The sequence below is a fragment of the Diceros bicornis genome, chromosome 18 (assembly GCF_020826845.1).
Source record: "Diceros bicornis minor isolate mBicDic1 chromosome 18, mDicBic1.mat.cur, whole genome shotgun sequence".
NCBI classification, from domain to species: Eukaryota; Metazoa; Chordata; class Mammalia; order Perissodactyla; family Rhinocerotidae; genus Diceros; species Diceros bicornis.
Window position 1 is genome coordinate 16,983,022 of NC_080757.1, and position 13,459 is coordinate 16,996,480.

Below are 13,459 nucleotides of genomic sequence, written 5' to 3' on the forward strand. Positions count from 1 at the left end.
CATAGGTGGAAGGGGAGTCGGGGGCACTTCACTGGCTGATCTAAAAAAAGCCAAATCATTAAAAAGCCCTTAGAAACTCCCCACCACCACCACCACCACCACCATGGAAAGGCAACGACAGAAAAGAAGTTCTGGCTCTCCTGTCTTCCAGGCAACAGCAAATGTTTTAAGCAGTTAAACTACCTCGATCTTATTTCAGAGTCTTTCATGCATATCTAGAGTGAATCCACGCTGAAAGCTATTTGTTGAAAAGAGAACTTTCCGCTGTCTCCTCTTCCCTGGAGAATGTTTGATGCGAAGATTTTTTAAGAGACAATTTCATGAGCAGAAAGGGCCGAGTTGAATTTAAGGGAGTTCAGCTGAGCCCTTTCATCCAACACTGTGACCCTGATCTAATCATCAGTTCTCTTTGCTTCAATTCTCCAACTCGAACACTTTGTAAAGTTAAAATGCTTAATATCCACTGATTACTAGTTGCTGGAAGAAGTAAAATATGCAGGCATTTTGAGTTTCTTGGAAGAAAGATGCTAGAGAACCAGAAACTATTTATGAAATATACAAGCATGGAATGATAGGTCTGCAGATAGGAGACTAATTTAACAGACTAAGATTCTTGGCATTTCAAAAATGGAGAGGTGAGTCTTTTCCTATTTTTAAGCACAGAATTACAAGGCAATGGAGTGACACATCCACTTGCTCATTTAAGTGTTCTTTAAAGCCCTCATTAAGAAACAAAAACAAACAAAAGGACCCATATACTGTGGGTATACACAATTATACAATTTAATTAAGGCCCAACTCTAATATTAAACGTTAAAATCAAGCTAAGGAATGGGGAAAGTGCACATTCCAACTCATACGATGTGGAAACTACCATGTTTTCAAGTTACCAACCTCTAGTCACACGCCTGCTTTCTGTGATCATATCATCCAATTCTCAGCACTTAAACATTGATCATCTTCCCCTCCCTTTGGTTGGTTTCTATCCTCAAAGAGCTTAAAGTCTAATGAAAAAGACAAAAAAAAAAAAAATCAAAAAGGCTAAGTGCTGGGTAGTCCGTGCACACAATCTATGGAAGCTCACAGGAGCATCCCACCTGGAGGGAAAGAGCAGGAAAGCTTCTTAGAGCTGGGAAACCAGGACTGAGTTTAGAAGTTCCAAACTCAGCCAGGTGGGAGGAGAGAACACTGCACAGGTGGAAGACGAGGCAGAAGAATATTCGGGGTCCATGCTCTAGAGTTTGGACTTGACCCCCGAGGCTATGAAGAACTGCTGAAGAATTCCCAAGTAGGAGAATGACAAGATCAAAGTTGTGTTTTTGAACTTGTCACTCCACTCTGGAAACAGCCTCGAGCAGTGTTGCTCAAGGATGGTCTGCAGCCCAGTGCTTGTCCATGAGCTGTTTGTTACTGGTCCACAACATGGCAAGTACAGAAACTGAGAGTGAGCACCCAGCAACGTTTTCAGCAGCTCGACATTCTAGCAACACCCGAGCTTGTGATCAATGGGCTCATCTTGAACAGGGCAGAGACAAGTCTGTGTGTTATCAACTCAGTGGGGTGTTGCATGTGGTTCAAGCTGTATACAGTCATGTATAATAGGGCCCTACGGGTGTGTGACTGATTGGAAATTAACAAAACAAAACAAAACTGATCCTTGACTATAGACAGTTTGAGAAGCTCTGGTCTAGAGAATCATTTCAGGGATCAGGACTGGAAGCAAGGAGCCCCTGGAGAAGGATGCTGGTACACAGTGGTCCAGATGAAACCTGAACTGGAGCAGTCATGGTAAGGATGAAGAGAAGGGGTCAAAGTTGAGAGCTATTAAGGAAATCCAGTCAAGAAGACTCGGTGCCTTTTGGATGTGAGGGGCGGAGGAGAATCGAGGATGACTCCTGAGACTCAAGAACTCTTATTTACTTGTAAAATAATGGCAACATATAAAGCAACAGTACACAAGAGCTTCATGAAAGTCAGGATCAGCAAAAAGATTCTAAATTCATAGCCATTTTCTTTGAGTGCCTTTAAATAAGCATAATGGTAAATTAATGAAATACAGAAAACTAAACACCCTTGTGGTTAACACTGAGCACCTCTGGGAATTCCAAACATGAAAAAAGAAAACACATCCTATACCAAGCCTAAACTGGAGCCCAGACTAGTTCAGGATGGGGCTAGCTAGAGCCCTGGAGCCCCAAGCCCCACGAGAAAAAAAAGACACGCCCCGCCCCGGAGAGATTTGTTCATGCCCCAGCCCAGGCTTTACAACAAAAAGCCTTCTTTCTCAAATTTGTGCAGATATTAAAACAAGGCCTCCCACTAAAAGGAAGAGTGATAAAAAGAAGGTAGGGAAAAAAAAAAAAAACTAGAATAGAATGAAATCAATGATCCCAACCTCAAAACCCACTGCTTTCCCCCAAGCTCTGGTTCCCATCCCCACCCACACCAGAAGACAAATCAATTAGCAAGAGCTGTGGACAGCTTGTCAGTCAGGCCTGTGCCGCTAGGTGAGTACGAAGCCCGCAAGTCTGAGCAAACCTATCCTACAGCATTCCAGAGCTGGGACGGGAGGCGGTTCCCTTCAGGGGTGAGGTTTCTACTGCTCTGGACATGGGGCGCCGCCCATTTCCCACAGGGAAGAGCGGCAATCCTGCACCCCCCACGCTGCCCAGATTTAAGCAGCCAGGATCAGCAGAAGACACGCCTAATGGCTCTGGCAAACCACAAAACCATCACCAAGTACATAATTAATCTCTCTCAAGCAGGGTGCCTCACCATCTTCAACTTGTTACCCTTTCTCACGCCCAGGCTTCATCAATCTGCTGTCTCAGGTTTCACTGGCAAATACAAGGATGGAGCTCAGTAATTATCAGTACTTCAAGGAACAGTATTTCTTTACATTCATTTGCTTTTGTTTCATTCTTCTAGTTCTTTCTCCTCAATTATAATCTCTTCTAGTGCAATTCTTTCAACTCCTTCACCATATCCCCTTACATGCTTGTAAAAGTCATTTGTTTGAAAAGTTAAAAAATACATCTCATAACAGTTTTGCAATTCTGTAATGTGATATATTCCAAAGACTCACGCTATGAAATGAATTACTAGATTTCATGATAATTCATTAACAAATAATGATAGCTAGCACTTATGGTGCACAGACTACACGCCAGGCATGTGTATGTTATCTTGTGTTGTCTTTACAACAATCCTGTAAGGCAGGTGCTATTATCATCTGCATTTTATAGCTGAGGAAGCTGTGGCACAGAGATGTAAGGTAACTTGCACAAGGTCACACAGCTAATAAACGGCAGAGCGAGGATCTGAACTCAGGCAGATGGACCAGAGTCTGATTTTCAGCCACTACACTAGGCAACTTCATTATGCAGAGAAGAAAAATGAGATTAAAATATACATTACACATAATGGGACGAGGAAAAAGCCTCTCAAAGAAAATTGCTCTTATTACTTTAATTGGACTGTTGTCTTTTATTAGATGGATCCAAGTCCTGGAAACACAGGCAACAAGGGGAGCCTGTCCTGGCTGGTCCAGTCTCCTTACGTAGAAGGCAGAAAACCCCAGTTTTCAAAGCCGTGCCTTTTTGCCATCTTTTACCACCTCCAAAGTGGTCTGTCAGGGTCATGGAAGTCATTCTCTTAGTGGCTAGGGCATTTGGATTTGAGGAAGGAAGAGCCGGGAGAGATGGAGCTGTAAGACTCTTTGGGTTGGTACCAGATCTTGCCCCATCCAAAGAGCAAAAGGGATTCAAGTGAATTCTAGGCCAAGCCTCTGATTTAGTCTGAACCAAAAGAACCACCCAGAGCAAGCAATCCCCGTGGGGTAGCAGGCAGATTTCACTTCCCCTGGCTGGAGCAGGTAGACCAAGGGATGCTGGCCCTGAGCCCCCTGACACTGCCTCCCTCCCACTCCGACTTTCTCTTCCCCTTTCTGTCAGGCAGGAAGTTCTGGGACCAAGCCAGACTCCAGTAAACCTGTCCAGCACAAGACCAGTGGTCCTGCACCCTTTGATGTCAGAGCAGCCGCACTGACCAAATGTTCTCCATCAGGCATCCAGCCCAGGCATAGCTGCGTCCTGTGGCTTTCAAGCCAAACCCAGTGCTCTCCTCTAGGGTGCTGAAGCGGATCCTAGAGATAACTCTCCAGTTTTGACAACTAAGTAACTTACACTAATCTAAAGGGATAGATCAAATTCCAAAAGTCTAATTCTTCACCACTTTCCAACTATTCATCACATTCGCTCTCGCCAGAAATCTGAAAAAAGTCTACCAACAAAACAAAAAAACAACCTACTTATTAAAACAAGTCTAACTGCCTTAACTTCAGAATTATATGTTTCCTGACAAAACTGCTCTTACAAACGCACTCAAAGTTCTATTATCATCCAATTACAATTTCTATATAGTTTTTTATATGTGTGTGCTTGGAAGCCAAAAAATGAAGGTCCAATTACTTTTGCACCTACCGCTAAAGCAAGTAGAAACAGGACAACCTTCCACAAAGAATTTTTTTTAAAAGATGCTGGAATTCTGTTATTTGGTGTTTTCACACAGCTCCTATCAAGGTGAGAGGAGTCGGGCAAAGCACAGGCTTAACATATATATGGTCATCCCCAGACTTTCTTACTATATAAAGGGGAAATTAATAAAAGAAGAAAAAAAAAAGAAATACCACATGGCATTTTCTTTCCCCACCATAATTTTTCAATTTTCTTTAGAGAAATGCCAGCCAATAACTAATTAGAACCATATCCTTTGTTATCCCAATGGGACGAAGTACACAAACGGTTTTAAAGAACAAATGTTAATGAGAACTTAAAAAAATTAGTAATCTGGAACTTTGGTTTCCCTTCAATGTAAAACAAAATTCTCTAAAGCTATTTTTATAGTTGGTGAAACAACATGAACAGGGTCCATCAACAAGACGGTTAAGTGTCCACCCATCCAGCACCCAACTAGGGGTGCCCGGGGCTTTTCACTGTTCCTATCATGGAATGAGCATCACAATCTCACAGACTTCTAAGCACCCCAACTTCAAACAAGAGAGACAAAAATTCAAAGTTACAGGAAAGGAATTTGTTCTACATCTCTTTGGTTTCCAGGGGAAAAATAGTTCCTTTCAAAGTGAGTACACAGCTTTTGTAATTTCCAAGAGTATGTTTTCCATAAGAAACACAGCTGGAGTCTTTGTACCTGGTATATCACCAGGAATAAGAATGGCGTCAGATCGTGAGCTACCTATTCATGAACATCCAGAAGTAGAAACCACCTTCTGGAAAACTGCACTTGCTTTGAGAACAAAGTGAACTATAGAATGTGAGTCAGAAAAACTCTAAACAAAAAATAAATTTTTAAGATGCAAACACACCATGATTTGGGCATGTGCAGCATCCTGAACTGTATTTTCAAATGAAGGTCTGCCCATGTCATCCAGACTCTCATCCTGGTGCAATCAGCAGGTCCACGCTAGGGCCACAAAACACCTTTTTTTGTGCAAAGGGACTGACCAGGGCATAGAGAACCAGGCGCAGCCTACGTCATATCAAATTCTCTCCTTTTTTAAGAAAAAGCTCTAAGTGTTTGCAAAACATCTCAATTTGCTCCGTATTTTTCATCCGTATCCAGCAGATTTGTATCCCCCACTGTGAAAAACACAAGAATAGGCCTTAAGTCTGTAATATTTTACCATCACTGTATGTTTTCAAAAGCTAGAAATCATCTGTATTGCCCAATAAGGATGTTATTTTACAGACTTTGGTCTACAATAGAAACTTGCCATAACAATGAAAACATTTTTCAGTAAATCACTTTCTGAACATTATTCTTCCACCAAAGGATCATAAAAACAACCACCAAGGAAAACAAAGGGCTCCCATATTTTAAAGCAAAAAAGGACTGGCCACTCATATTCACGAACTATCAAGCATATAAATCAAACACGGGCAAAATCACCTAAAAAGTGGTTTAATGGCAAGTGTGTGGTTAGTGAGCCGCTGTTTTTCCAATGTTAACTTTATAAACTGTATTTGTTAAACTGTACTTCATACTTTAAATCCTAAGTCTATACCTTACACTGCTTCGTGATGGATGATTTACTCGTGACATTTGGGGTCACAGTATAAGCCGTGTGCTCTCACTAAATCTAAATCATGCTTCTCAACAAGATTTTGTACACATAAATGAAATACATGGCATGCCCTTACCATCCACCCTTGAGGAACCTAAATGCCCAGAATAGCCCTTCTCCTGTCCATTCCATAAACTGGGATTCTCCCCAGAAGGGGAAGGGACTGTATTCACACGTTGCACTGGCACACTAATTAAGCAAGAGCACTCCAAAACTTTTTTTTTGACTCATGACAAAATTTCCTGAGTTGGTTTTACTAAACCAGACATTTTCACCCAAAAGAGACACTCAAAAATCCAAACTAATCTCAGCAGCAAACTAGGAGGAATGGAAAGTTGACAGTGAAGTATAAATTTCCCCAAATCCTCGTTCTTCCGGTCGATCTTCACCTGGGGGACCAGTTCAGAATTTAATTCGAAGTGTACCAAGACGACAGTGGCCCACCAACCAAGCAACCAAGATCTACAAGGACGAGGCTGTTCCTGTGCCTGGGAGGCATCTGGGGAGGATGGCTGGACAGCCAGACAATGAAAAGCTCCCCGGTGGCCACTAGCTCAGCCCGGGGGGCGGAGGGAGGGCCAACGGGAGAGGCTAGAGCTCCCTTCTCGCCCACAGCCACGGTCAGCGGCCGCCTCCCCAGGGCGCCGGGCGGCCTGACCTCGGCCTCCTGGTGCCCGGTCACAGGGGAAGGCGGCCCCAGGAAAACAGATTTCTCTCGGAAAGAAAGGAAACTTCCTGGTTCGGGCATTATGGGTAGGGGGCTGGCGCCCGCCCCCACCCACCTCAGGTATCCGCAGGGAGTCTGGAGGCCGAGGGAGGAAGCGGCCCCTCCCCGCGCCTCTGGCCGCGGTGGGGGTCACGGAGTCGGGACCCCCGAGCGCAGCCACCACCTACGCGAGGCTCCCACCATGTGGGCTGGAGCTCTCGACTCCTCGGGACGCGAGCCAGGGTCCAGGGCACCGAAGGGTGCCCAACTTCGCCCGCGGGCGCGGCCTGGCACGGGCACCGAGGACTTGCCGCGGGAGCCCCAACGGCGGGGTCCTGGGATGGAGGGCGGGCAGAGGCAGGGGACACTGAGGGGCAGCAGAGAAGCGCGTGCAAAGATGGAGGAGAGGGGCAGCAGGGTGGGCGGGCGCGGGGCGGCGAGGACCCCGCTCCCCCGAGCGCGCGGGCTGCGCACCCAGGCCGGGGGCGCCGACGAGGCCCGCGCCGCTCACCTTCCTGTGCTTCTCCTTGTAGGGCAGCGCCAGCCACGGCATGTCCCGCACGAAGTCCTGCCACTGCCGCTGGTCCTGGTCCGAGGACACGAAAACGATCTCCAGGCGACGCCGCGGCTCAGGCTCCGCCGCCGCCCCGGCCCCCGGCCCCGGCCCAGCCCCGGCCCCCGGCCCGGCCGCCGCGTCCCCCCGCAGGCGGCCGTAGAAGGCGGCCAGGCTGGCGCTGAGCTGCGCGCAGGGGGCGCTCAGGCTGCAGCCGAAGTAGAGCCCGAGCAGCGAGATACCGCGGGCGCCCAGCGAGTGCACATCCACCTCCTCGCCGCCGCCCGTCACCAGCTTCTCGCCGAGCAGCTCCTCCAGGAAGCCCGACATCCTGGCCCACCGCAGCCCGGGCACGCGGGCGGGCAGGCGGCGGCGACCCCGCTCCCTCGGTCCGCGCGGCGGGCGGAGGCGGCGGCGGCGGCGGCAGCGGCAGCGAGCGCGGGTGAGAGGAGAGCCCCGCCCGCCCGGGCCCGCCCACGCCCGCCCACGCCACGCCCCCTCCGGCCCACCCTCGCCACGCCCCCTCGGTGGCCGTCCCGGGCCGCGCGGGGCGCGGGCTCCCACCGCGTGGCCAGAGTGCTCGGGAAACAGCCCTGGCGAGAAAGCTGGCCGGAAACGCTCACTCTGATGGGAACGCCCGGGCCCGAAGTGGAGACAGGAGAAGGGTCCGCTGAGCCCGCCTGTCCCAGGCTGCAGTCCGCGCGGAGCTGGACTTGGCCTCCCCCCTCCCTCCATTGCCTCTCCCCTCCCGAATTCTGCATGCTCTCCGGACTTCTCCAAAGATTCCCACAGTCGGCCCACCCGAGTTCTCTTACCCTTTCTCGTGCCTCCCCTCCTTCTCTCTCTCTCTCTCTCTCCCTACACAAAGCCTAACGCTTCTGCCATTTCGTACCCCACTGACCCCTCTTGGAATGCCTGTAGGACTTAGCATCTTCACCACGCAATTATCACTTTATCAGGCCAGGTCTTGCTCGGCACTTATTTCTCTGTGTGTATGTTTTGTGTTCTCTACTATAAGAGGACTGGAGGATGCCACCTCTTATATTTCTCGTGTGGCTTCTAATCTGGTGCTAGGCACGCACGAGGGAATCCATAAATACTTGTGGCTTGATCGCAGGTCGCCCTGTGGGATTTCAGTCCACAGGTAGCCGCGGCCATTTCCCACCAGCGAATGGCTCTCTTCCGTCTCCACAAATGTATGCAACAGATGCCGAAGCATCTCTAAGTCAATGCTGGCTGCTCTCCTGAATCGATTCCATAGCTTACGTCAAGTCTGTTGATAGTTGAGAAAAATACTAGGTATTATTTTGCCAGCTGGCAAGATGCTACCCTATGCTTAGGGAGAACCTGGATTAAACAGGTGGTCTGTGGCAAGTCTTCCAGCCTCACACACAGGAAAAAATAAAATGTGTACTATGCCCACCCACAATGGAAGACCTTCAGTGTGTGTCAGCTCAGCTACCAACAACCCAGGGAAAGGAAAAAACACCCCTCTCGCTGCTCTCCACCAGCCCTTTGCAAGTTATTTCTTGGGCATCTACCGCCATCTAATGGAAAGAGTGAAAAAGAAAATGAGATTTACCAGAGCCCAATATGTGAAAAGAGATACTGGCAGCCAAGCAGAATATTTTTGTTGTTGTATAGCAGCTTTCCACACACAAAAATCATAGCACATTTTACAAGAGTTCATTTAAACCTCAGAATGTAACTGTAAGCTTTTGGCACAAACATAAACTTTCATGCCTAAGGTTCTCAATTTTTCCAGGACAGAACAAACAATTGTACTGGGTCTCAGCTCAGTGAGATGTTACCACACAAACTGGTGGAAGAGGTGGAGGTGTAAGCCAAGAGTGGATTGGCAATCTCTAAAAATTATATCTGCTTACTTAGCATCCACCTAATATTGCTGCTCATTCCCCAGGCAGGATCCTTGGATTGAAGACTGCCTTTACGCAGGCAAGAACTCTGTCACAAGGGCGAATTCCAAGTTAATTCTTAGAGTGTCCCGCCAAAATTCTGTGCCACTGCAGGGACAGTATTATTATAAAATACACGGAAGCATCACTTTTAATTAAAACCTTTTAAAGCTATTCACATAACAGACATTAAGTTATTAACTGTCTTTAAAAATCCTGAAAATGGGTTAAAATGCTTTATCTTCTCATCCAAATCCTGTTTGAAATCCCTGTGGGTGGGTTATCTTAGGCCCCACTGAAAGCAGGTGAGACAGACAGAGTGCTACATTCTGACAGTGTCAAATGAATGCTGAAGAGATGGAAAAGGACTCTGAGCATCTATGGAAGCCAAAGAAGAAAGTTTAGGTGAAGAGGGAATGGGAGGATTGCACACTTGAGGAAATAAGTGAGGTCATTATTAGAGCACTTAACTTGGGTACACTGGGTGCAAGTCTGATATAAGAGGCAGTTTGTGCAGCATTTCACTTTTATTATTTTACAGGAAAGCACTTTCCACTGGAGTGTGTCCAAACCAGCATCTGGCACCTGGGAAAGTGAGAGTTCGAACATACTGCACATGAAATATAAATAAAATTTAGAGAATTGTTGGTGCAGCAGGCTTTGGTTAGAAGCCAAATATCACAGCTGCCTTTTAAAGGGGTGTGGAAAAAGGGGATTTGCAATGGAAATGATTCCAAAATCATAATTCTAGTGGGTGTTTGTTACAAGAAGAAGCCCAAGGAGACGCATTTGGCTTTCTGTAAAGAATCGCCAACATCCTTTGGCTTGTGGAAAGTACTCTCTCTGCTTATGCAGTTCAAGAGACCCACTTAAAGAAAATGTCCCTACTGGTATTTAGCTGGTTACATTACATGAATTGATTGGCTATTCTGCAAATTATTATCATTTTAAAATATATATTAAGGAACCACAACATGTCTGACACTGTACAGAACATACACATTACAGAGTTTTCCTTTTGGGAAATTGCATTCTAAGGTGCATGATGTTGCACAAAACATGCACAGAACAGATATTTGTCACCTTTAAGGTTCATAAATCACATTCCTTAGTCTTCAGGTATAGTAGCGTTCATGCACAAAGATGTATGTGTACAGATATTTATTGATACACTGGTGAAATTAGGAAAAGACTGGAAAACTGGAAAGAGCTTAATTGTGTATCAACGATGATAATTAAATTATGGAACATTCATCGTTTGGAATATAATCTGGTCATTGAAAAGAATTAAGGAGATGTCTACGTATACTGTATTAGTCAGTGTCCTCCAGAGAAACAGAACCAATATGTAGAGATTTATTATAAAGAGATTTATTATAAGAAATTGGCTCACATGATTATGGAAGCTGAGAAATCTCAAGATTTGCAGTCAGCCAGCTGGAGACCCAGGAGAGCTGATGGTATGGTTCCAGTCTGAGTACAAAAGCCTGAGAATCAGGACAGCTGATAGTGTAAGTTTTAATCCAAGTCTGAGTCTGAAGGCAGGAAAAGACTTATGTCTCAGCTCGAAGAGAGGCAGAGAGAATAAATTCTCCCTTACTTCGCCTTTTTGTTCTATTCAGGCCTTCAATGAATTGGATGAGGCCCACCTACATTGGGGAGGGCAATCTGCTTTACTCAGTCAACCCATTCACATGTTAATCTCATTCAGAAACACCCTCACAGGGCCGGACCCGTGGCTTAGCGGTTGGGTGCGCACGCTCCGCTGCTGGCGACCCAGGTTCGGATCCCGGGCGGGCACCAAGGCGCTGCTTCTCCGGCCATGCTGAGGCCGCGTCCCACATACAGCAACTGGAAGGATGTGCAACCATGACATACAACTATCTACTGGGGCTTTGGGGGAAAAAATAAATAAATAAAAATTAAAAAAAAAAAAAAGAAACACCCTCACAGACAAACCCAGAATAATGTTTAACCAAGTATCTGGACACCCCGTGGCTCAGTCAAGTTGACACATAAAATTAACCATCACAGGTCTACCCCTTGTCAACTTGGCACCCACATGCATCTCCTTAAACCACACTTATTCTCCAAATAAAGACAACAGCAAGGTCACAATTCCACCTAACGTGATCCAGCTATCCTGTGTACAACCAAAAATGCACTAACCCCTTCCCCAGAAGAGGAGGTAAAGTCCTTGAGTGGCATTTATTCTTCTCCTTGATATCTTATAACTTAAATACTATGATGTAAAATTAACAATATTAAATACTATGACATACAGTCAATACATCTTACATTACATGATAAGAGAATAAGAGAGGGAAGAAACAAAGATCTTTGCTGCACACACACACATACACACACTCATAACAAAATAAGGCAATTATAACCGTCATGACAATTATAGCCCTCGTTTCTATGACTGGTCATGTGATGGTAGGTGCTATTTATAACTACCTTCTTCTACTACCCTTTTTGTTTCTCCTTTGCCTTCGGCAAGTACCTCATGGTTCTTTACCTAGTGGAGGGACTCAAACCTTCATTCCTGAAGGGTCTGGGCCATTAGTGGTCCTGCCTGGATTAGGTTGTTGTCGTTTTCCACTAACTTAATCAAAGAGTATGGTAACTAAGAGGTGCCCTAAGGGACCTCCTGTGTTCCAGACATACTCTTCCTTACCTCCTTTGTGGACTAGTAGTCTAATTTCCTCTTGGTAGTCAGGATTACCCCAGCCAGCACAGTGACTCTCTTCTTTGTCTGTTGATTCAGAGGCACGAGGAGCCCAAAGTGGCTGGGTAGCAGTCTCAACTTCAGTGCAATGGGATCATTGCTGTGTCTCCTGGTGGAAGCATTCTTTCCTTTGGAGCCAAGACCTCTAGGCCAGCAGAGCATAAGGTCATGGGAGTAAGAAGTAAGACATTTGCTAGTGGGTAACTGGAGTAATAGTGAAGGATGGCACTCCCATTTCCGCCCCTTGATTCCTGGACTCATAAATCCTGGCTGTGGGAGAAATAGTCCCATATACTGGGGACTAATTCAGAGCATATACAGCCTTCTGGAGAATCTTGCCCCAGCCATGCAAGGTATTGCCACCTAGCTAGCACTGTAAATGGAAACTTCAAAAGGCCATTCCACCATTCTGTCAAACCAACTGCTTCAGGATGGTGAGGAACATGGTAAGAGCAGTAAATTCCATGAACATGGGCCTATTGCCACATTTCTTTTGCTGTAAAGTGAGTTCCTCGGTCAGAAGCAATGCTGTGTGTAATACCATGGTGATGAATAAGGAATTCTGTAAGTCCACAGGCGGTAGTTTTGGCAGAAGCATCTTGTGCAGTGAAGGCAAATGTGTGTCCTGGTTAAGCATATATTGTAGTAAGAACAAAATGCTGTCCCTTCCATTATTGAAACAGTCCAGTGTAATCAACCTGTCACCAGGGAGCTGGTTGATCACCTCAGTAAATGGTGCCACATCGGGTGCTTGTGGTCGCTGCTGCTGGCAGATTGGACCCTCAGTAGTGGCTGTAGCCAGGCCAGCTTTGGTGAGTGGAAGCCATGTTACTGAGCCCATGCGTAACGTCCTTCCCTGCCACCATGGGCACTTTGTTCATGAACCTGTTGGGTGATGACAGGGGTAACTGGGGAAAGAGGCTGACTGATATCCACAAAATGGGTCATCCTATCCACTTGATTATTAAAAGCCTCTTCTGCTGAGGTCACCCTTTGGTGAACATTCACATGGGACACAAACATTTTCACTTTTTTTGCCCTTCCAGAGAGGTCTATCCATATTCCTCTTCCCCAAATTTTCTTGTCACAAAATTTCTTTTTTCTTTTTCTTTTTTTTTTTTTTTGTGAGGAAGATCAGCCCTGAGCTAACATCCACACCAATCCTCCTCTTTTTGCTGAGGAAGACTGGCCCTGGGCTAACATCCGTGCCCATCTTCCTCCACTTTATATGGGATGCCACCACAGCATGGCCTGACAAGGGGTGCATCAGTGCACGCCCAGGATCTGAACCCGGGCCGCCAGCAGCAGAGCGCGCGCACTTAACCACTATGCCACGGGGCCAGCCCTGCACCAATTTTCTAATCATTTTCTTTCCAAGTCCCTGGCCATCCAGCCAAACCATTGGCTACAA

General features: G+C 46.4%; 1 protein-coding gene across 1 annotated transcript in view; it reads right to left on the minus strand.

The window, feature by feature from the left end:
- The window catches only part of NXN (nucleoredoxin), a 142,097-nt gene extending 134,304 nt beyond the window's left edge, over positions 1-7,793 (minus strand). Inside the window, exon 1 of the mRNA XM_058560159.1 lies at positions 7,360-7,793. Coding sequence (XP_058416142.1) covers positions 7,360-7,731 — 372 coding nt within the window. The 5' untranslated portion in view covers positions 7,732-7,793. The remainder of the gene's footprint in view (positions 1-7,359) is intronic.
- Between the last annotated feature and the right edge of the window lie 5,666 nt (positions 7,794-13,459).